The following is a 23,819-nucleotide window of genomic DNA, read 5'->3' as shown; positions in this document are numbered from 1 at the left end:
ATAGACCGATATCTCTAACGTCGATCAGTTGTAGAATTTTGGAACACGTATTATGTTCGAGTATAATGACTTTTCTGGAGACTAGAAATCTACTCTGTAGGAATCAGCATGGGTTTAGAAAACGACGATCGTGTGAAACCCAGCTCGAGCTATTCGTCCACGAGACTGAGAGGGCCATAGACACAGGTTTCCAGGTAGATGCTGTGTTTCTTGACTTCCGCAAGGCGTATGATACAGTTCCTCACAGTCGTTTAATGAACAAAGTAAAAGCATATCGACTATCAGACCAATTGTGTTATTGGATTGAAGAGTTCCTAGATAACAGGACGCAGCATGTCATTCTCAATGGATGAGAAGTCTTCCGAAGTAAGAGTGGTTTCAGGTGTGTCGTAGTACCGTTGCTATTCACAATATATATAAATGACCTTGTGGATAACATCGGAAGTTCACTGAGGCTTTTTGCGGATAATGCTGTAGTATATCGAGAGGTTGTAACAATGGGAAATTGTACTGAAATGCAGGAGGATCTGCAACGATCTAACGCATGGTGCCGGGAATGGCAATTGAATCTCAATGTAGACAAGTGTAATGTGCTGCGAATACAAATAAAGAAAGATCCTTTATCATTTACCTACAATATAGCAGGTCAGTAACTGGAAGCAGTTAATTGCATAAATTGTCTGGGAGTAGGCATTATGAGTGATTTAAAATCGATTGATCATATAAAGTTGATCATCGGTAAAGCAGATGCCAGATTGAGATTCATTGGAAGAACCCTAAGGAAATGCAGTCCGAAAACAAAGGAAGTAGGTTACAGTACACTTATTCGCCCACTGTTTGAATACTGCTCACCGGTGTGGGATCCGTACCAGATAGAGTTGATAGAAGAGATAGAGAAGATTCAACGGAGAGCAGCGCGCTTCGTTACAGGATAATTTAGCAATCTCGAAAGCGTTACGGAGATGACAGACACACTCCAGTGGAAGACTCTGCAAGAGAGACGCCCAGTAACTCGGTAAGGGCTTTTGTTAAGGTTTTGCGGATATACCTCCACCGAGGGGTCAAGCAGTATATTGCTCCCACCTACGTATATCTCGCGAATAGACCATGAGGATAATATCAGAGAGATTAGAGCCACCACAGAGGCATACCGATAATCTTTCTTTCCACGAATAGAAAGGAGAACCGATAAAGTACTCACGGAGTAGTTGTTGTTGTTGTGGTCTTCAGTCCTGAGACTGGTTTGATGCAGCTCTCCATGCTACTCTATCCTGCGCAAGCTTAACCTACGTCCTTCTGAATCTGCTTAGTGTATTCATCTCTTGGTCTTCCTCTACGCTTTTTACCCTCCACGCTGCCCTCCAATGCTAAACTTGTGATCCCTTGATGCCTCAGAACATGTCCTACCAACCGGTCCCTTCTTCTTGTGAAGTTGTGCCACAAACTCCTCTTCTCCCCAATTCTATTCTACTAATGAGGAGGTATTGAATAGGACTGGGGAGACTCACGGAGTATGGATGTAGATGTAGGTGTAGATATGTACGAGGTTGATTTCAAAAGTCCTGAACACTGTGCATGTGCGACCTTTACGGTGGCATGATTAAGTTGAAATTCATGCCAGTTGTGAGGGAGATTTATGGCGTGACGGTCGTTTATGTTTTACTGGTTCGGGTGGTTGAGTCGTGAATATTTCAGTTTTAAAACGCAAGCTGAGACCGAGTCAGGTCGGATTATTCGTAGCGACCAGCGTACATACAACAACGTCGAATCCCTACGTGGAAAGAACAGAACGGAGATATATAACGCTTTGAGAGAGGTGTGCGGGAATAGTGTAGTGGATAGCAGCACAATATCACGGTGGTCTGCTCGTTTCGTGAAGGTCGGGTAAGCACTGAGGACAACCCAAGAACTGGAAGGCCATTAACTGGAACAGACTGCACCTCTCAGGTCATTGTTAGAGACATTTTGGGAGAGGATCGATGAAAAACACGCGAGTACATTACATATGAGGCCAGAATGTCTATCACTTCGCTTTACAGAATCATAACCGAAAAGTTAAGGTGAGAAAAGTTGCTGCCAGTTGGGTTCCACATGATCTGAGTGAAGAGCAGGAAGTAAATCGTAAAATAATAGCAGGAGAATTACTTCAGCGTTATCCAACAGAAGGAGAACAGTTTCTGAAAAGGACTGTTTCACTTGCTGAAACCTGGATACGAGATTATGAGCCATAAATGAAATCTCAGACGTCAAAATAGAAAAGTTCCGATTCTCTGCGCCCGAAAAAATGTCACCGCCAACAGTCAAAGGTGAAGCTGATGATGACCTCTGCGTATGACGTAGACTCATTGCTACAGACAGTGCCGCAGGGGATGTCTGTAACAGGCGCGTAGTACAAGTTGTTTGTTCCAAACGTTTGCGCCCGAAAATTCGTCAAAGAACGCCTGACATGCTTGCATCTTGTGTCCTCATTTTGCACGATAATGCAAGACCGTATATTGCCCTACCAGCGACAGAAACGCTCGACAAATATGAATGGGAAATATTTCCCCGCTCACCACACAGTCCTGATATGAGGCCGCCAGACTTTGATTTGTTTACCTAATTGGAGGAACAATTCCGTGGAAAAAGTTTTGATACAATTGATGAAACTTACAATGAAGGGCCCTACCCGGGATACTAGAAGCTGCCAAACCGTTGAGAAGCTGTCTTAGGCCGTAATGGAGGATGTATTAAGGGCCTTTAAAGGTATTTTGTAAAATAAATTATTTTCTTCATTTCCATCTTACAGTATTCAGAACTTCTGACATGACCCTCGTAGTACAAGGACGCACAGAGTCATTAAAACTACCGTGTGTTCTTCGACGCTGCTATTTAAAATAGACACAAACGCATATCTGCTAGAAGTCACATCAGTGTGCACTGTTACTCCATAAAAGGTATCGTATTTAAACCAAATCGCACATATTACACTAGAAAAACAACGCTGGCAGTTTAAGTGAGGGTAGTAAAAGAGATATGACACATATTATAATGAGCAGTCTGCAATTAAATCAGGGAAGGACGCACGTCGTTAATTACGATGTACATGGTGCAAAAGGACAAATTAGAAACTTTGCACCAGCAACTTCAGATTTTGTTTAGTGGTATTTTCTGAGTATTTTCGTGTAAGGGATCCGTGGTCGGTGGCTCGTTAACAGGGCGATTCTTATGAACGATTAAACATTCCCGAAGCGACGTAGATGACATTGATGCGGCGGTTGAGCTTACCGGTCTGTCGAACCTGTTCATCCCAAGTATTCATGTCGGTGTGGCTCCGGGCCAACGGGCACGAGTGTAGCACGTGAAGCTCAGATTCGAATCTTCCATGTGACCGGAAGTACTTTTTTTATTCGCTAGAAGTTGTGTGTTTACACGGAGGTAATTTTTATTATTTCATTTACCTGTCTCGTCCCCCTCCCACTGGTTTACTTCAAAGTACAGTACAACAAAAAACCAGCGTATTGCGTCACGAGTAAACGAGTATAACCTTCCTCATTGCGCAGCTACCAGTAAACGACCTATGTTTTATTTTCTATATAAAGTCTGCAAACAAAATGGCTCTGAGCACTATGGGACTCAACATCAGAGGTCATCAGTCCCCTAGAACTTAGAACTACTTAAACCTAACTTACCTAAAGACATCAGACACATAAAAAATAAAAAAATAAAAAAAAATTACAAGATAAGAAAAGCTTTCGCTTGGTTGCAACGAGGGCAACCATTTTGTAACTTCTACGTTTACAACAGATCACATTTACAAAAGCTGTCCGTAAACAGAGTAGCCTAGCGGAGCGATGTGCAGCACTGCTCCCAATAGGTGAGTGTAAAATTGGCAAGCCCACCCGCTATACATGAGGCGAGGTACGTCATCAGGTGACGTCACATATTCAGCACTTGTCACTCACTTTTCGGGTATTTCCCGACGTTTGCGGTCCCATGCGTCTTACATTAAATTAGTTGTCTGATTGCCATCCACGCCACTTTGGGGTTTTTAAGCGTTAACAAGAATCACCCAGTAGATTAGTAACGCTGTTGTGGTCTTTGTGCCGAAAACTTATTTGAAGCAGTTCTACATACCACTTTTCCCGTTAAACGCTTCTCCATCCCTTAGCAGCTACTGCAAACTACATCCCTTCTAACCTCCGTACTGTAGGTCAAGCCTTGGTCTCTCCCTACAATTTTTACCTCACCCCCCCCCCCCCCCCCTCGACCCATAAATTGTCAGTTGCTGATACCTCGGGATGTGGCCTTATCAACCGATCACTTCTTTTAGTCATGTCGTGCCATAAATTTATTTTCGTCCTAATTGGATTCAGTACCTCTTACTTATGATATCTACCTTTCTAATCTACAGCATTCTTCTGTAGAAACATATTTCCAAACATTCTCTTCTCTTTTATTTTGTACTATTTATAGTCAATGTTTCACTTCTGTATGACGATACGCTTCCTAACACTTAAATTTATATTCGGTGTTAGCAAATTTTTATTTTTCAAAAAACACTTTCCTTGTTCTTGTAAACGTCCTTATTCTGTCCCCTCTACATCTGACAACGTCCATTTTTTGCTCTCGAAATAAAAAAAAAACACTCTTCCACTCCTTTTAGTGTCTCATTCCCTAATTCCCTCAGCATCATCTGATCTAAATCGAATATGAAACTAACGAATTTGTTACAAATGACTGCAGAGATAATTGCTGTAAGACGCGGTAACTCCTCATCCTTCCTCCCAATAAATTCTAGGAAGCATCCGGTCGCCAGGAAACGGTAATTACTCGAGCTGTCCATCAACGTGGTGGCTAGCCACCAGTAACCTTGATGCTTCGAAGGCCGATCGATTTCTACACCTAGAAACTTTCCTTTATCACGAGATTCGTCACAAGATAACGCGAAGTTCACCTACTTTGTAACGCAATATCACTAGCAGAGCCACTCGAATACGAGAGGTTGGACACGATTGCGAAGACTGGTGTATTTCGCAACTATTGCAGCATTAACGTTGGTGGCGAAGACAAGCTGTACTTGGAAGACGAAACTAGTGTGGCTCCAAAACGAAATCCCCAAAAAATTCTGCTTAGTAATCAGACTATCGAAACATCACCAGATATCGTTCTGGTCTAGTCTTTGAAACAGTTTTACCTACCACGGCACCAATCGCCATGATAAAGTGACAGTATGACGTGGAGTTACGAAAAAGTATGAAACCGACTATAATTCTTTGAGGAGAACGGTGGACAAAGAGTTATAAAATTTTAGCGAATAATACCATTAGCTTCAGCGCGCGTATGACTAGCTTTAACCGTAATGATGAGCTATAATTTAGTTTGTTGGCGAACCCACAACTCTACTATGCACAGTACGTGTTCTACAGTTATGGTTGAATTAACACGTTTGTTTGTGGAATGATGCTTGTTAATAGTTCTGATTTGCCATACCTCTGATGACGATGTCATATTATACCTGAGGTCAGTCCGTTCCTGACCGAAACGGGTCGATTAATAAAGTAGCAATACAAACATGTGCAAAACAATGATTTTCGAAGTAGCAATACAAATATGTGCAAAAAAATGATTTTCGAAATAAGTCTAGAAACTGCAGATTATCGGCCCTTTAAAATAGTGAGGAACAGAGATTGTGTGACTGTGGTCCTCTGCATCCTCTACCGAAGACTAACTGGAGGGTAATCAAGTAGATGTAGAAAAGAATTTGTGAATGTTCCCTTCTTCATGGATTAAGGTAGAATCATTTCCCCATTATAGATAAAATTAGCTTCGGTCCTTGCTTAGTACTAGGCAATGTTACTATCACTTCAGTGGAATGAATAGATTCTTCCTTCAACGCGAATACGATAGATTAGTTCCTCAGTCGACGGCACTTAACCCTACAGTGGCTATCAATGTTTAGTTTGGAGAACTCCCCAATTTATTGGGAATGGTGCTATTACAAATGCTCGTCGTACGCACTTAGCGTCTTCATCCAATCATTTTTAGTGTTGGCCTACAACGAATTGTCTGATTAGAACAACGGTGCCAATTTACATTTTCCTATATGTATATTCACTACAGGAATAGACACAAATTCAAACAACGATCGCGTGGAGCCCAGTTCGCTCTTTTCACCCCCGAGACACCGAAGGAAGCAGATGTCGGCGATCAGATTAACGCCGAGTTCCTAGATTTCCAGAAAGCGTTCGATAAAATTTCGCACTGTTGTCTACTGAACAAAATATTAGTATACAAAATATCAGACCAGCTTTGTGAATGCAATAAAGAGTTCTTAGCTAGTGGAGAGAAAATAGCTTCGGTCGTACACCAAGGAGTGTTGTCGCATCATTATTTTTGACCATATATAGGGTGCAAAATATTACGTACACAAAATTTTTGGGTATTTACAGAAGATAAAAAGAGATGTCGCTCATGCACCCTTTCCCCTCTAGAGATCCTTGCAGGTTTCGATGCTAGTTTTTTGGACAACATGGTTGTGGAGAGAAACAGCGATTAGTATGATTAATCAATAATTAAAAAATGGCTCTGAGCACTATGCGACTTAACTTCCGAGGTCATCAGTCCCCTATAACTTAGAACTACCCAACTAACCTAAGGACATCACACACATCCACGCCCGAGGCAGGATTCGAACCTGCGACCGTAGCGCTCGCTCGGTTCCAGACTCTAGCGCCTAGAACCGCACGGCCACTCCGGCCGGCAATCAATAATTCAAGAACAGTCTTAATCGCATTTATTATGTTGTAATACCGCCAACCGGTTTCAACCTGACGTAGGGGTCATCTTCTGGGCGTTTACATCATTGGTCGACTGCTGTTGGTGTCACTCCTGTCTACATAACGGCAGGAAACTACACTGCCGTTATGTAGACAGGAGTGGCACCAACAGCAGTCGACCAATGGTGTAAACGCCCAGAAGATGACCCCTACGTCGTGTTGAAACCGGTTGGCGGTATTATAACAATAATAAATGTGATTAAGACTGTTCTTGAATTACTGATCTGAAGCTAGTGATGTTCAGAGACTGTGTTCAGCGACTGGTCCCGGCGGAGGTTCGAGTCCTCCCTCGGGCATGGGTGTGCGTGTATTTGTCCTTAGGATAATTTAAGTTAAGTAGTGTGTAAGCTTAGGGACTGATGACCTTAGCAGTTAAGTCCCATAAGATTTCACACACACTTGAACATTTTTAAACTGTGTTCAGAATGCCGTGTGCTGAATATTGTTTTAGAGATGTTGCTGAAAATGTTATCCGTTTCCATTAACACATAACTGGCATCTGCGTGCTAATGATTGTCAAACTAGCTTAAAACAGCGTTTCACGAGTAATGGCTGCGGTGTCAGAAAACGGGCAACCAGCTACTCCGGAACGTCTATCGGTGTGTTACACATCATTAGCGCGCACATGTCAGTGATGCATTAATGTAAATGGACAACGTTTTCAACAACATTTCTAAAACTATATTCATCGCAGGACAGTTTGAATACCGTCTGGATAACTGCAGGAGTTTCGTGAAGCTGCGCGCTGTGATGCTAGAAGTCGAAGAGCTAGAGAGGTGTGGCTAAATGCTGAAAGAATTGCAGAGGCGTTGCTGCTACGGTCGCACGTTCGAATCCTGCCTCGGGCCTGGGTGTGTGTGATGTCCTTAGGTTAGTTAGGTTTAAGTAGTTCTAAGTCTAGGGGACTAATGACCTCAGATGTTAATTCCCATAGTGCTCAGAGCCATTCGAACCATTGTGAGTTGGAGAGGATCGAAGCTTGGTGCAGTGACTGCCAGTTGGCCTCAACATAAACAGATATACTACTGCGCATGAATAGGCAGGAAGACCCGCTACTATATGACTACACCATTGCGGGACAGTCACTGGAGTCATTCAAATCCATTAAATATTTTTTAGTACGCTCACGGAGCGATTTACAGTGGAACGACAACTCAACACTAATCACAGGTAAGGCAGATGCCACGTTGAGATTCATTACCGAGCGAGGTGGCGCAGTGGCTAGCACACCGGACTCTCATTCGGGAGGACGACGGTTCAATCCCGCGTCCGGTCATCCTGATTTAGATTTTCCGTGATTTCCCTAAAATGCTGCAGGCAAATGCCGGAGTGGTTCCTTTGAAAGGGCACGGCCGACTTCCTTCCCTAATCCGATGAGACCGATGACCTCGCTGTCTGGTCTCCTCCCCCAAACAACCGAACCGAACTGAGATTCATTGGAAGAGTCCTTAAGAAGTGTAGTCCACTCGCGAACTAACGAAACAGTCATTCGACCTATACCTGAATTCTGCTCTAGAGTTTAGGATCCCTTGCCGTGCGGTTCTAGGCGCTTCAGTCTGGAACCGCGTGACCGCTACGGTCGCAGGTTCGAATCCTGCCTCGGGCATGGATGTGTGATGTACTTAGGTTGGTTAGGTTTAAGTAGTTCTACGTTCTAGGGGACTGATGACCACAGATGTTAAGTCCTATAGTGCTCAGAGCCATTTGAACCATTTTGAAGTCTAGGATCTGTACCGGACAGGATTGGTAGAGCTAATACAATAGATCGACAGAAGAGCATAGTATGATAACTTCAGCTGGTAAACACGAAAGCGTCACGAAGATGTTCATCCAAAGTCAATGACAGACGCTGCAAGAGAGGCGTTGTGCATTAGTGTGATGTTCATTGGCAAGATTTCGAGAGTGTACTTCCCTAGAATAGTCAAGCAAATATGTTGTTTCCTCCTACATGCATGTCGTGAAATTACCATGAAAAAATTAGAGATATTCGAGCTCATATGAAGGCCTAGCACTCGCTACTGGAACAGGACTGTACCCTCCGCCACACACCTTAAGGTGATAGTGGGGTACAGATAAAGGCATAGAAAAAACAAAGAAAATGTTAGGACGCGCGTGACCTTCTCATGAAATTTCAATCACCAGTTTTCTCCTCCAATTGTGAAAACATTCTGTTGGCATCAACCTACATAGGGAGCAATGATCATCACGCTAAAATAAGAGAAATCAGGGCTCGCATATAAAAATTTAAGTGCTCGTTTTCCCCGCGAGCCGTTCGAGAGTGGAACGGTAGAGAGACAGCATGAAGGTGGTTCATTGAACCCTCTGCCAGGCAGTTTATTGTGAATAGCAGAGTAATCACGTAGATCCATCGAACTGCAGACCTATATCATTGACGTCTGTTTGCAGTAGGGTTTTGGAGCATATACTGTGTTCAAACATTGTGAATCACCTCGAAGGGGACGATCTATTGATACGTAATCAGCATGGTTTCAGAACACATCGTTCTTGTGCAACGCAGCTAGCTCTTTATTTGCATGAAGTAATGGCCGCTATCGACAGGGGATCTCAAGTTGATTTCGTATTTTTAGATTTCCGAAAAGCTTTTGACACCGTTCCTCACAAGCGAATTCTAATCAAGCTGCGGGCCTATGGGATATCGTCTCAGTTGTGCGACTGGATTCGTGATTTCCTGTCAGGAAGGTCGCAGCTCATAGTAATAGACGGCAAATCATCGAGTAAAACTTAAGTGATACCAGGTGTTCCCCAGGGAAGCGTCCTGGGACCTCTGCTGTTCCTGACCTATATAAATAACTTGGGTGACAATCTGAGCAGTTCTCTTAGCTTGTTCGCAGATGATGCTATAATTTACTGTCTACTAAGGTCATCCGAAGACCAGTATCAGTTGCAAAGCGATTTAGAAAAGATTGCTGTATGGTGTGGCAGGTAGCAGTTGACGCTAAATAACGAAAAGTGTGAGTTGGTCCACATGAGTTCCAAAAGAAATCCGTTGGAATTAGATTACTCCATAAATAGTACAATTCTCAATGCTGTCAATTCAGCTAAGTACCTGGGTGTTAAAATTACGAACAACTTCAGTTGGAAAGACCACATAGATAATATTGTGGGGAAGGCGAGCCAAAGGTTGCGTTTCATTGGCAGGACAAGATGCAACAAGTCCACTAAAGAGACAGCTTAAACTACACTCGTTCGTCCTCTGTTAGAATATTGGTGCGCGGTGTGGGATCCTTACCAGGTGGGATTGACGGAGGACATCGAAAGGGTGCAAAAAAGGGCAGCTCGTTTTGTATTATCACGTAATAGGGGAGAGAGTGTGGCAGATATGATACGCGAGTTGGGATGGAAGTCATTAAAGCAAAGACGTAATTCGTCGCAGCGAGATCTATTTACGAAATTCCAGTCAGCAATTTTCTCTTCCGAATGCGAAAATATTTTGTTGAGCCCTACCTACACAGGTAGGAATGATCATCAAAATAAAATAAGAGAAATCATAGCTCGAACAGAAAGGTTTAGGTGTTCGTTTTTCCCGCGCGCTGTTCGGGAGTGGAATGGTAGAGAGATAGTATGATTGTGGTTCGATGAACCCTCTGCCATGCACTTAAAAGTGAATTGCGGAGTAATCATGTAGATGTAGATGTAGATGTAGATTAACCAGATTCCGAACTCGGATCTTCTGGATTTTTCTCGACACCAACAGCCAACAGCATGAGGTCAGACAGGTGATGGCGCCTCTGTTTCTTTACCAAACGTAGCAAGACGATCGTATTTGCAGAACTGAATAACAAGTGTCCACTCGCGCTTCGGGGCCCGTCAGCTTCTTGTACGTTACCTGCTGCCAGTATCCGCCGATGGGATGTATCCGCTTGTTGAAGTTGTTGAGGTTGCTCATGGCGGCCTCCTGGCAGCGTCTCCAGAGACTCAGCGGCGGCAGAGGAAGAAGTGACGGATGGTGCGTCGGACTGGGCGAGAACTGCGCGCGGAGCGACTTTAAGTAACAATTGGAGCGCGGGAGGCAGGGGAACGGCGCGGAGCGGCGCGGTACAAAGAGGCAACCCCCCTCCTCCCACCTCCTTCACCCACCCACCAGGGCGCCGGCTATCACACGATAAGCTCACCAGGTGGCTGCACCCGCGGAAAGATACCGCCGCACAGTGGAAAACCCACCAATGGGCTAGTCACCTGTCTCTAATATACGGATCCCGACGTGCCTCCGACGCTTTTATTGGTAGACCAGGGCCTCCCTCGACCGCGAAGTACCAAATACTAATTCCGACCTTGGAAAAATTTTTTACCACGCGGATGTGCCCTTGATCTACAGACGATAAGCGGAAGTCCTGTGTTCGTTTCGAGATTTATCTGCAGCTTTCTGGGAGTCTGAAAGACTAACGTAGCAACCGCGGTACCGCTAAATTTCACAACATTACTATATATATCGAAGGGTTGTCCTCCGGTCAGAGTTTGCAGTCCCAGCTCTGGTAGTCGGAGCACTTACTAAACCAAACAAAATGGTTCAAATGCCTCTGAGCACCATGGGACTGAGGTCATCAGTCCCCTAGAACTTAGAACTACTTAAACCTAACTAACCTAACTATATCACACACATCCATGCCCGAGGCAGGATTCGAACCTGCAACAGTAGCGGTCGCACGGTTCCAGACTGTAGCGCCTAGAACCGCTCGGCCACTCCGGTCGGCAAACCAAACAAGAGTCCATGGAGCTGGTAGTGGAAGACAATGCAAATGGCCACATACGGTTCGTGGAACAAAACCCGGAGGTTAGTTAGAACGTCAGAGTGCTTTAATTGGCAGGGCCGGCCGCAGTGGCCGAGCGGTTCTAGGCGCTTCAGTCTGGAACCGCGCGACCGCTACTGTCGCAGGTTCGAATCCTGCCTCGGGCATGGATGTGTGTGGTGTCCTTAGGTTAGTTAGGTTTAAGTAGTTCTAAGTTCTACGGGACTGATAACCTCAGGTGTTAAGTCCCATAGTGCTCATCGCCAACTTTAATTGGCATGGTCCTTTTCGGGGTAATATATCATTGTCTTCCTCCGCTCTTTGAACTGACTTACTCATCCAGTGATAGGATCACATATAGTTTAACGTTGACTCCGAAACGCAGTGCAACACAAATTATTTTTAGCAATAACAAACATTGCCAGAGGTGGAAAAAGTGGTTCGTGACAGGTTAAAATCCTAGGAGTGACCAGGGATCGAAACTGTAAGCTTTGAATTTGCAGAGAGGTGGTGATTGGTGGTAAGTTCCTATGGGACCAAACTGCTGAGGTCATCGGTCCCTAGGCTTACAACACACTACTTAATCTAACTTAAACTAACTTACGCTAAGAACGACGCACACACGCACACGCACACGCACACTCACACGCACACGAACACGCACACACACACCCATGGCCGAGGGAGGACTCGAACCTCCTATGGGGGAAGGCGCGCGAACCGTGGCTAGGTGCCTTTGACCGCATGGCTACCCCACGCGGCCTTGGCTTTGCTGTCTCTGACACTTTTTTATTTTATTTTACCGTTTTTTTACAACTCAGCCACTGACAAGAAACAGAATTGAAGCAAAGTCAAGCACTATATTATTAATGAAGGAAATAAATTTCTTGAATGATTCTGCGGTCATTGGGGATACTTTGTGAATAAAACTCTCTAAATATTTAATGTATTTCTTTATTTATAATGTCGTTTTTGTTACTACCATCATCAGATCAAAAGTTCATTATCAGTACCAATGAAACCGATCACCTAGATTTTATTAACATCGAGCTTTCTAAGTTTTCATCTGATGATGGTAGTAACCGTAACGACGTAACAAAGAAATACATTAAGCAATCTAGACGGGTTTTTTCACAAAAGAAGTCAAGCAAAATAATGTGCACTTAACTTGTATAGTGGACTATGCGGAAACTGAACATCGCAACTGATAAATAAAGCTACAAATTAATCAGAACAAAGAATAATGCAAAGAATTGCAAATGAAGAACTAATTTGATGTAAAATAAAAAATTCTGTAGGATCTGTGCTTCCAGTCAACATAAATTTCAGTTATAAACTTCTGTTTATTATGCTTAACATGTTTTTTACCAAGTTCCATTATGAACTTTGGTTGTGACGGAATAAAAGTAATGTTGGTGTGTGTGAATCCTTAAGGCACCAAACTGCTGAGGTCATCGGTCCTTCGACTTACTCACTACTTAAACTAAGCTATACTAAGAACAATACACACACCCAAGCCCGAGGAAGGACTCGAACCTCTGGCCGGAGGGACCGCGCAATCCGTGACATAGCACCTCAAATCGCGCGGCAGTAACGTTGGTTCTCATCACGTTATTTTATCACGCCGGTAAATTGACTTTGGTCCAAGAAATGTTCCATGTGATAAATAAATATAATGTAGCGACATGTGTCTAAAGATGCTGTCATTTAAACAGAATAACAAACCTGAAGTTGAACATATGCTTCGATGAATGGTCTAGCTTCATATCACAATTCGCAGAACACAGCACTCACAAGTTAATAGGTTTACATAAAGCAGTTACAAAAGGTTAACAAGGTTACAATTTCGGCAATATTTGATTAGGGTAACTGCTCTCGGCTGTGGGAGCAGCATCTGTGCGTAGAGGCACATGCCTTGGAAAACAAACTGCGAAAGTTAGTGCTGTACAGCACAGGTGCCTTCAAAACGATAGTGAATTGTAGCTAACTAGTGGTAACGTAGACGCTGCTATAAGACAGCAAGCTCACATTATTGGCCGAAGAAACGATAATACGATGAAGCAACAGATGTATTGCGATAAAGCGCTTTTAACGAAGTAGATGTCAGAAATAGAGATGGGATAAATCTGAGACAGACTGCATAAAAAGTATTTCGCAATACTCGAGAAAGAATGAAACTGAGGTACCTCTAACTAGGAGACCGAGCGAGGTGGCGCAGTGGCACTGGACTCGCATTCGGGAGGACGACGGTTCAATCCCGTCTCCGGCCATCCTGATTTAGGTTTTCCGTGATTTCCCTAAATCGCTTCAGGCAAATGCCGGGATGGTTCCTTTGAAAGGGCACGGCCGATTTCCTTCCCAATCCTTCCCTAACCCGAGATTGCGCTCCGTCTCTAATGACCTCTCCAGTCCACGATCATCGAACTTCGTCAAGTGTTGGAATGTAGTATTTACCCGAAGGCATTGACTACACCGGCTGAGGGTCGGAAATGAGGAACATCAGGAGTTTCTGTATTGGCTTCTAATTACGTGGTATTCGGAATATACAATCTGTGGGAACTGATGTGTCTGTTAGTTGCAACTGCCGGTATTATCGCAGCAGCAGTGCAACGGGCCTCTGATAGAGGTCACGTTCATCTATAGGCGCCCCAAGGTTCCTGATTAGGGGATTATCCGATGCAGCAGCTTTGTTGTACATCTTCCGTGCGATGGCCTGAAAGCGAGAGAGCACTTGCTGTTCGTGGGCGGCTTCATGCAGATATCGGGCCGGAAACTGTGGATGGACGTGAAAGATCCGGCGAAGCGCCTTATTCTGCTGCGCCTGTAATCGGTGAAGGTGGCGATGCGCCGCATTACCCCAGGCAGCGCAGGCATAATCCATAACAGGACGCACGAACATCCTATAGATGAGGAGCCCATTGGTGACAGAGAGCGCCGAATGCTCGTTAAGCAGGGGATAAAGCGCCCCCAGCCGCTGCTCAACCTTCCGTCGAACTGCAAGCACCTGCTCGTTGTCGCCGGGACGTTAAACACTAACCACCACTACCATCTAACTAGGAGAGGCATTAGTGCACTCTCTGACTGGTCTCTCTGAATGTAAACAGTTTATTATTTACTAGCGAAAAATGCGATATGGGAGTGTGAATTGGTGCTACAACGCTATCGTCACAGCACTTACCGTTCTGCTGCCCTAAAGTGTGCGGCGACTGTACGACACAAAAGAAAAGAGATAACGCTCTTCCATATATGGCGTTGTTATGAGTGGCGCAGAACTAGTAGTCAAAATTCTATTACACACACAGTGTCTTCAGTATCCCGAAGATACTTCGCCAGACAAACAAAGCCTTTTTGGGAGAAAGCTTGCACCTGCTGACTGAGCTAACTAATAATTATAAATCGTCTTTATTTCTTGCATAAGATTACTCTGACGTTCTTACTTATTAACGAGGTATGTTGGTTGTTTTTATTCTCTTACTGTATTTTGTGCTACTCGTTTTGTTATTGTTTCAGTTATATCTTCTATGGTAATGCGTTGTATTTAGTATATTTATACATACGGATAGACTCAGTAGTTGTTAGTTGCTCACTACACATAAAAAAACGTATGGCTGTGTACATGAGTCCCTGCTTGATTACTGTAAAGTAATCAACCCACGAGAGGAGACATTAATTTGGGAGCCTACTTGGTGCTACGTATTCGGCGCATTCTTTTTCTGTAAATGGTTTCATTCATTCCTGCTCTTTCAATTACAAACTTTTTCAGAGCACAGCACGAAACTTACTGCGCCAGTGGTGAATTTTTTTCTATTTGTTCCTTCGTTTTCTTCTCTCGATTCAGACATCTATGAACAACTGTACTTTCATCATTGGTCACTGCTCCTTCGTTTCATCCTTTTCTCTTGTCCATGGTGTACACACGCTACGTGAATTGTTTCTTCGAAACCTTTGATTACCTTGGAGTTTGGTAGTGAAAGATTCCCTTTGTCAGTATCTATTTTCCTCTGTTTTTGTATCTTTCAGATCCTTCTGAACCTAGTTTACCCAATACTAGCATAAAATCACTTGTCCGCAAAAGGCAAAGGTACCGAGTTCGAGTCTCGGTCCGGCACACAGTTTTAATCTGCCAGGAATTTTCATACCAGCGCACACTCCGTTGCAGCGTGAAAAATTCGTTCTGTATACATTCCCCAGACTGTAGCTAAGCCGTGTACCTGGAATATCTTTTCTTCAACGATCGTTAGTAGTGCAAGTGTCACAGGAGAACTTCTGTGAGGGTTGGAAGGCAGGAGACGAGGTACTGGCAGAAATATAGCTGTGAGGAAAGGACGTGAGTCGAGTTTGGGCTGTGAGGATAGGTTGTGAGTCGTGGTAGGGTAGCGAGGCAGTGGAGCACTTACTGCGAAAGGTGGATGTCTCGAGTTCGCATCTCGGTCCGGCACACCGTTTAAATCTGCCAGGAAGTTCAATATCATCGCACACTCCACTGTAGAGTGAATGTTTCATTCTGAATACTGGTATAATTTGGCTTTATTCCTCACAAGAAGCGATAGTGTTTGACATGTGGACCTTCTGCTATTAATTCTCTGCATGTCCGAACAATCTTTTTTCAGTGGTAGCGTCAGAGTTCTTCCTAGGTACAAAACTCGATTTTATTTTCTCATATATGAACCGTCTCACTTTTCTCGAGGTTTCAATTTCTTCTTATTTTTATTTCATACCAACAATAGACCATACACCGCCCGTCCGAAAAGTTCCGAGACTGATTTTATTCCTAGCGTATAAGCGACGTCAGTACAGAAACTACAGTGGCAGCTTGAATTAACAATTGAAAGTAACAGGCGTACATCCGACCAGACAGCTACGAGCAGGCAGTGTTAAGTAGTCGGTGTGCGGCAGTAGTGTATCGGCCTTGCTGTGTCACAAACTTCAATACAGCAACATCTCTAAATTAGGTGTTGAAGACATTCTCTGGAATGTTTTGAAGAAACGAGAAGTATGGGCAAAGTTTATCCCGCACTGCTTGACCTCCTGACAAAAACAACACACTTGCATGCGTGTCGCGAGTTGACTGAACTGCAAAACGCGGTCAATTCTATTCTGGAAAAAATCTCGATAGGTAACGAGTCTTGGAGACTTGTCAGTTCAACCCTGCCACAAAGCGATAACGTGCCGAAACTCACATGAAGGATCAATGTTTTGACGACATAACCGTCGTTCAAGACAATGCGATGCGTGAGCTGAACAGCACCCCACAGAACAACTTTGCAGACAGTTTCACATGGTAGTATGGACGTCATCTGTGTTGTACTCGGCTAGATGGAAACTACGTACATCACCTGAAGCACTGAAACCACTATCCTAGCTTTCCTGTTTTTATTAATCCTGTCTTGAAACTTTTTGGATTGATGCGGTCTGTTGCACTTCGATTCCGTATCTCTTTGGATCATTTCCGATCTACTCTGATTGTATTTCTTGTTCCCTCTTTCCTTGTAGGTGGTTCCACAATTCGTTTCTGCAATAAACAATATTTCCTTCGAAGGATTCAAATTTTCTACTGCTTTCGCTTGTTCATTTTTCTCGTTCAGTACTTCTCGTATTAAATCATTTACGAAAAAAGTTACACCAACGTATACATGCGCTGTGAGTAAAAAAATACTTGTAGACGTGAAACTGTTAACGTACGACACGTCCCTGGCAGTGGCTGGTTGTATGTCACTGTTAATCTGTCACTTGTTACGTGTCCTTGTAGGAATGTCACTTCCTTTGTTTTATCTTGAGTATGACTGGGTTACGCGAATAGTTTTCCTCTTCACCAGCACGCAGACTACATCTGTATGGTGCCAAAACAAAACGCAAACCCCGCTCGATTGCCGTTAAACAGTATACTCAGTGAAATCCGAACGTCGTTGCCGAAAAAAAGGGAGACTGCATTCACTTCCTCGTGATGCAAAAACGGATAGTCATGGCCTTGAATAGAGGTAGAAAAAAGGAAGTGAATGCGGAAGGGCGCTGGTCGGACAAAACCGCGGTCTGCCTGACATTCACAGGCACTTCTGATCTAATGCTGTGGTTCTTACTTCTGGTCTGACACTGTGGTTCTTACAGTTACTTTGCGAGAAAGCGAACAGGAGGGAATTTATTGTTTTAACTTCACGCCAAAGAAGCTTCGTCGGGAGATAAGAATGACAAATACAGATTTGTTTTTCTTCTTGTTATACGATGCAATCACCTCGCGCTTTGCCAACTTGTCGTTCGTTGGAGCAAATTCTGACCGGAAATGTAGGTTGTAATAAATCTGGTATTATTTTCCACTGACATTCCGTCAGTGAGAAACAAACATTACTCCTGATTATCAAGATAATGCAAATATGATGACCAATACGTTCAACGTGTCGCTGAAACAAGTTTGCGCTACAGTGCAGCGGCGATTCGTTGAAGAAAGTATGCATAGATCTCGTGAATTGCTTATATACGAATTTTGCACCGTTCGTTAGTCAAGAATTACTTCTAGCAGCGATAGTGGAGCAAGAAAGATAAACCAGATTTAATATTCCAAAACTGATCAAAGCTGCTGGATGACATTCAGAATGGGGTGAGAGCGTTGAAACAGAACAAGTTCAAATGTTCAAATGTGTGTGAAATCTTATGGGACTTAACTGCTAAGGTCATCTATACACTACTTAATCTAAATTACCCTAAGGCCAAACACACACACCCATGCCCGAGGGAGGACTCGAACCTCCGCCAGGACCAGCCGCACAGTCCATGACTGCAGCGCCCGAGACCGCTTGGCTAATCCCGCGCGGCAACAGAACAAGTGTCCAAGTCCCTGTGCACGTTAGTAAGTGACGCCATAACGGAGTTAACAGCTCGGAACTGGAGCCTTATTCCCCCGAAAACCCATTTGTTAGGAAATAAATTGTGTATTACATTATACACTTTTATTCAAAGACAATAATTAAAGTGAAGTCATCACGATTTCCGATGGTGTCCTGGACATTACGAAAGGCTGGACAAGGTTTTTAACGGGGTGTGTGACTACCACGGACGGCAGTGTACGCTCTGCAATGTACAGGTGTTGTCCAGAAAGTAATGTACCGCATTTTTTTCTTCAACAATTCTTTATTGAACGTAATGAGAATTATACAAACGAAAGGATAGTGTTTTATCTGCACACCCTGTTTTTCCACTTACTCTCCAGCTCGTTCTATGGCCTACCTCCAGTGCGAATCAAGGGCGTGTATGCCCTGTCAAATGGCTCTGAGCACCATGGGACTTAACTTCTGAGGTCATCAGTCCCCTAGAACGTAGAACTACTTAAACCTAACTAACCTGAGGACATCACACACAGGATTCGAACCTGTGACCGTAGCGGTCACGCGGTTCCAGACTGTAGCGCCTAGAACCGCTCGGCCACCCCAGCCGGTTATGCCTTGTCGGTACGAATCCTTGTCCTGGTGACGGAGCCACACTTCCTTTGCTGATTGACAACTGCCGTGTTGTAATGCGTCTGTCCTCGCGAATGACAACATAGCTCGCTGCAACATGCCAGGTGTGACAGCCGTGGATGGTCTCACCGACCGCTTCAAATCGTGGTGGTCTATCTAACCGCCTTCTGGTGACCTCACCTTCCGTGCCCAGTGACGTACTTCCGTCGACAGCAGATGCTCCATAGACTATGCACAAGCGTTTGTGAATATTCCCCGCAGTTTCTTTCTCTGCAGTGAGAACTTCACTGAAGGCACCTTGCTTGTAACGTACATCACCTACAGACGCCATTTTGAAACTGTCCTGAAGCTACGCTACCTGTCGGAAGTGACGGAAACTTGGAGCGCTCACTCCACAGATTTCAAATACTACTGTTAAATGGTCGTTGGTATATGAGTAAGTTGTGCACTACACCTCCACGGCGCGTGACGTAGTTGACGGGATCTGAGTCGCGGTAATGGGCAGGCCAGTCCACCAGTCCATATACTCTCATTCCAAGTGCTCCTCCATCTGCGCAGTCTGATCTGGTAGCGCATTGTCATCGATAGAAATGAAAGCAGGGCCGAATGTACATAAAAAGACACGCACGTGGAAGGTGTAGTGTCGCTTCGATGTTGACTGCTGAGGGTGCCGTGTCGAAAGATTTGGAAGTCAGTTCGCCCTTGCATCACTAGGCCTCCCCACACCATTACACCTGTACCAAAAAAACGATCACGTTCGACAATACTGGACATACTCTCATATTTATATGGATAGACATGACCTTCTACTTCTGTGCGGATGCACACATATTCCCCGAACTCTTACGAGATTTAGAAGAATGTCTTCCACGAGTAATGAGTGTGTTGGGGTGGGACACTACGAGTGTAGTGTGTGGACATACAAGGTGAGAATGTGGGTCTCGTAGGAGGCGTGCGCGAGATAGTCCCTGCAGTCGCACTATCCTCTGTGCCCTCGTTGGCTCAGTTGGATGCCGGCACGATAGCTCAGCGTGTTCGGTCAGAGGGTTGGCTAACCTCTGTAACAACGAATAATCGGAACGGGTGTCACTGGACGTCCGCCCCTAGCAAATTCAACGAACAATGTAGAGAAAAATGAGATCAACGCCGGCACGATAGGTCAGCGTGTTCGGCCAGAGAGCCGGTTGGCCCCTGTAATAAAAAAATTGAGTGGAAGGATCAACAAACGAACTTTAACGGATGTCATGTGACGTCCGCAACGTCCAAACCCAACGATTAACAACGGAAAAAAAGATGGAAGAGCGTCTGCCATGTAAGCAGGAGATCCCGGGTTTGGGTACCGGTCGGGGCACACATTTTCACCAGTCCCTGTTGATATACACTCCTGGAAATTGAAATAAGAACACCGTGAATTCATTGTCCCAGGAAGGGGAAACTTTATTGACACAATCCTGGAAATTGAAATAGGAACACCGTGAATTCATTGTCCCAGGAAGGGGAAACTTTATTGACACATTCCTGGGGTCAGATACATCACATGATCACACTGACAGAACCACAGGCACATAGACACAGGCAACAGAGCATGCACAATGTCGGCACTAGTACAGTGTATATCCACCTTTCGCAGCAATGCAGGCTGCTATTCTCCCATGGAGACGATCGTAGAGATGCTGGATGTAATCCTGTGGAACGGCTTGCCATGCCATTTCCACCTGGCGCCTCAGTTGGACCAGCGTTCGTGCTGGACGTGCAGACCGCGTGAGACGACGCTTCATCCAGTCCCAAACATGCTCAATGGGGGACAGATCCGGAGATCTTGCTGGCCAGGGTAGTTGACTTACACCTTCTAGAGCACGTTGGGTGGCACGGGATACATGCGGACGTGCATTGTCCTGTTGGAACAGCAAGTTCCCTTGCCGGTCTAGGAATGGTAGAACGATGGGTTCGATGACGGTTTGGATGTACCGTGCACTATTCAGTGTCCCCTCGACGTTCACCAGAGGTGTACGGCCACTGTAGGAGATCGCTCCCCACACCATGATGCCGGGTGTTGGCCCTGTGTGCCTCAGTCGTATGCAGTCCTGATTGTGGCGCTCACCCGCACGGTGCCAAACACGCATACGACCATCATTGGCACCAAGGCAGAAGCGACTCTCATCGCTGAAGACGACACGTCTCCATTCGTCCCTCCATTCACGCCTGTCGCGACACCACTGGAGGTGGGCTGCACGATGTTGGGGCGTGAGCGGAAGACGGCCTAACGGTGTGCGGGACCGTAGCCCAGCTTCATGGAGACGGTTGGGAATGGTCCTCGCCGATACCCCAGGAGCAACAGTGTCCCTAATTTGCTGGGAAGTGGCGGTGCGGTCCCCTACGGCACTGCGTAGGATCCTACGGTCTTGGCGTGCATCCGTGCGTCGCTGCGGTCCGGTCCCAGGTCGACGGGCACGTGCACCTTCCGCCGACCACTGGCGACAACATCGATGTACTGTGGAGACCTCACGCCCCACGTGTTGAGCAATTCGGCGGTACGTCCACCCGGCCTCCCGCATGCCCACTATACGCCCTCGCTCAAAGTCCGTCAACTGCACATACGGTTCACGTCCACGCTGTCGCGGCATGCTACCAGTGTTAAAGACTGCGCTGGAGCTCCGTATGCCACGGCAAACTGGCTGACAATGACGGGGGCGGTGCGCAAATGTTGCGCAGCTAGCGCCATTCGACGGCCAACACCGCAGTTCCTGGTGTGTCCGCTGTGCCGTGCGTGTGATCATTGCTTGTACAGCCCTCTCGCAGTGTCCGGAGCAAGTATGGTGGGTCTGACACACCGGTTTCAATGTGTTCTTTTTTCCATTTCCAGGAGTGTATATCAACGCCCGTCAACAGTTGAAGGTAGTAATATAATTCCATTATCATACTCTCATATCGACAGAGATAGGAACATGTAATGCACTCAGAAACATTGTCGGAAACGATCTTTTTGGTGCCCCTGGCGTTATGACCTGAGGAAACATAATGTACTAGCTCTAGAATCTTTGAGAACACTCGCCGGTCAATTGTGACACTATACTCCTTCCACATCTGCCACTTTTCAGGGGTGCATTCTGCCCTGACTTCACTTTTATGGATGACGATGCGGTGCGCAGCGAACAGTGCAGGCGAGGAAGCTCTTCGAACGATAAGGTATTCGGGGAATGGACTGGCCTGCCCTTTCCATTGACTTAAAACTCATCGAACACGTGTGGGAAATGGTGAGGAAACGTGTTGCGTCACATCCACATGCACCAACGACCATCCAGCCACTGTCAACAGCGCTGGTGGAGGAATGGAACGTCCTACTACAGGAACTCCTTACCAGCCTTGTGGCCAGCATGGGAGCATGCTACGGCGCATCCACCAGTCTCTGTGGTGATCTAACACGTTATTGAGAACCACGTCCCGCCTTTGTAATGTCCAGGGGTGTATCATAAATCGCGGTGACTTCATTGCAATTATTGTCTTAACATAAAAATTTCATTATTGTTCGTCTCACTGCGTATTTCTTCCGGGTAATTTCCTACCGTTGTTGTTGTTGAGGTCTTCACTTTCTTCTTTTGTCACTCCATACAACTATTTCGTCATACACATTAGTCCAACACAAAAAAGAGTGAGGAACATGGTGAACAGAGTGTTGAAGATGAGAACACAAAGATGCGATTATATGGTAGTGATTAAAGTGGTAGTGCGGCCTCCAAACCAGATGTGGGGAAACACAGATCAGTAAGTCGTAAGTAATTACTTTTTTTTTACAAAAAATCGCAAAGTGAACTGTTTAATAATCGAAAACTAACAAAACTGTATCATTATAGATCCTACTGATGATGCCTTAGAACAGAAGAAGGCGAAACGCTTATGGGATAAATAAAGTAACTAGCAACGGGAGAAGGCAGTTTTATTTACAAAACAAGCATTTATTTGCTTGATGCGGAGGATGGCCACACAAACAAATTTGTTGTTCAACATTTTTGATGGGGCACAATTTTTTCACGTGTGTAATAACTTGAAAATTGGGTAATAGGCCTACAACTTTTATGTATTTTGTGTAATTAAATGACAAATTTGGACTATGGTGTTGTTTTACGATTAAAACTTTATGAATATTAAAGTCAGTAGACCTCCAAATGGAGTACATTGCGTGTAGCAGATGTCAAGCCTAAAAAGACCGAGCACGCCGGCCCTAAACCACGCAGGACGGGCCGACCCACAGTACACGGTCTCGTGCTCCAGTATTGCCATGCTGATAATCTGTACGCCTCAAGCAGAAAGACGTCTGTCATGGCAGGTGTCATACATGGCCAATGGCCGGTTTTCTGTATACCTTGCATCCGTATAATTACGTCAACTGTCACAACGTTGCCAACGACCTTTAAGGCACATTTCACACTGAAGGTCGTCCAACTGGATGGTATGCGCTACTTGCTTGAGACGCTATTCGGTGCTCAGAGCAAGTTTCCCACCCACTGTAGCTTAGCTGTTGCCTGGTAGCTGAACTGCCGTCCATAATTGTACTGACTGGGGAACCAGTTACTTACATAAAGTTCTCCATAGAGGAAGTGGCTACGGCTACTGCAAGTGCTATCGTTATGAAGAAACACTACCCAATAACTAGTTACCACCAGTGTATACTAGCTTGATGCTCACTGAAATCTTTGCAATCATATCTGTGTGAGCACTGGCTGCAGTTGTAAAACTACCATAGGCTACCGCAGACTGTCATAAGTAAACATAGATTACGATAGGTTTTCTAGTAGTTTTGGCTCAAA

The 23,819-nt window shown here is 45.0% G+C and overlaps 1 protein-coding gene across 5 annotated transcripts in view; it reads right to left on the bottom strand.

The window, feature by feature from the left end:
• The window catches only part of LOC126284242 (bifunctional 3'-phosphoadenosine 5'-phosphosulfate synthase), a 339,327-nt gene that overhangs the window by 149,486 nt on the left and 166,022 nt on the right, over positions 1–23,819 (bottom strand). The window contains exon 1 of one of the 5 annotated variants that reach the window (XM_049983037.1): positions 10,666–10,906. The exons of 3 other annotated variants lie outside the window; for them this stretch is intronic. In XM_049983037.1, coding sequence (XP_049838994.1) covers positions 10,666–10,725 — 60 coding nt within the window. In that variant the 5' untranslated portion in view covers positions 10,726–10,906. Of the gene's footprint in view, positions 1–10,665; positions 10,907–23,819 lie in introns of those variants that run through there. One more of the 5 variants, XM_049983033.1, reaches the window with a different exon arrangement.

Source organism: Schistocerca gregaria, chromosome 8 (genome assembly GCF_023897955.1).
Source record: "Schistocerca gregaria isolate iqSchGreg1 chromosome 8, iqSchGreg1.2, whole genome shotgun sequence".
Classification (NCBI taxonomy): Eukaryota; Metazoa; Arthropoda; class Insecta; order Orthoptera; family Acrididae; genus Schistocerca; species Schistocerca gregaria.
This window is presented reverse-complemented; position numbering and strand designations above follow the sequence as displayed.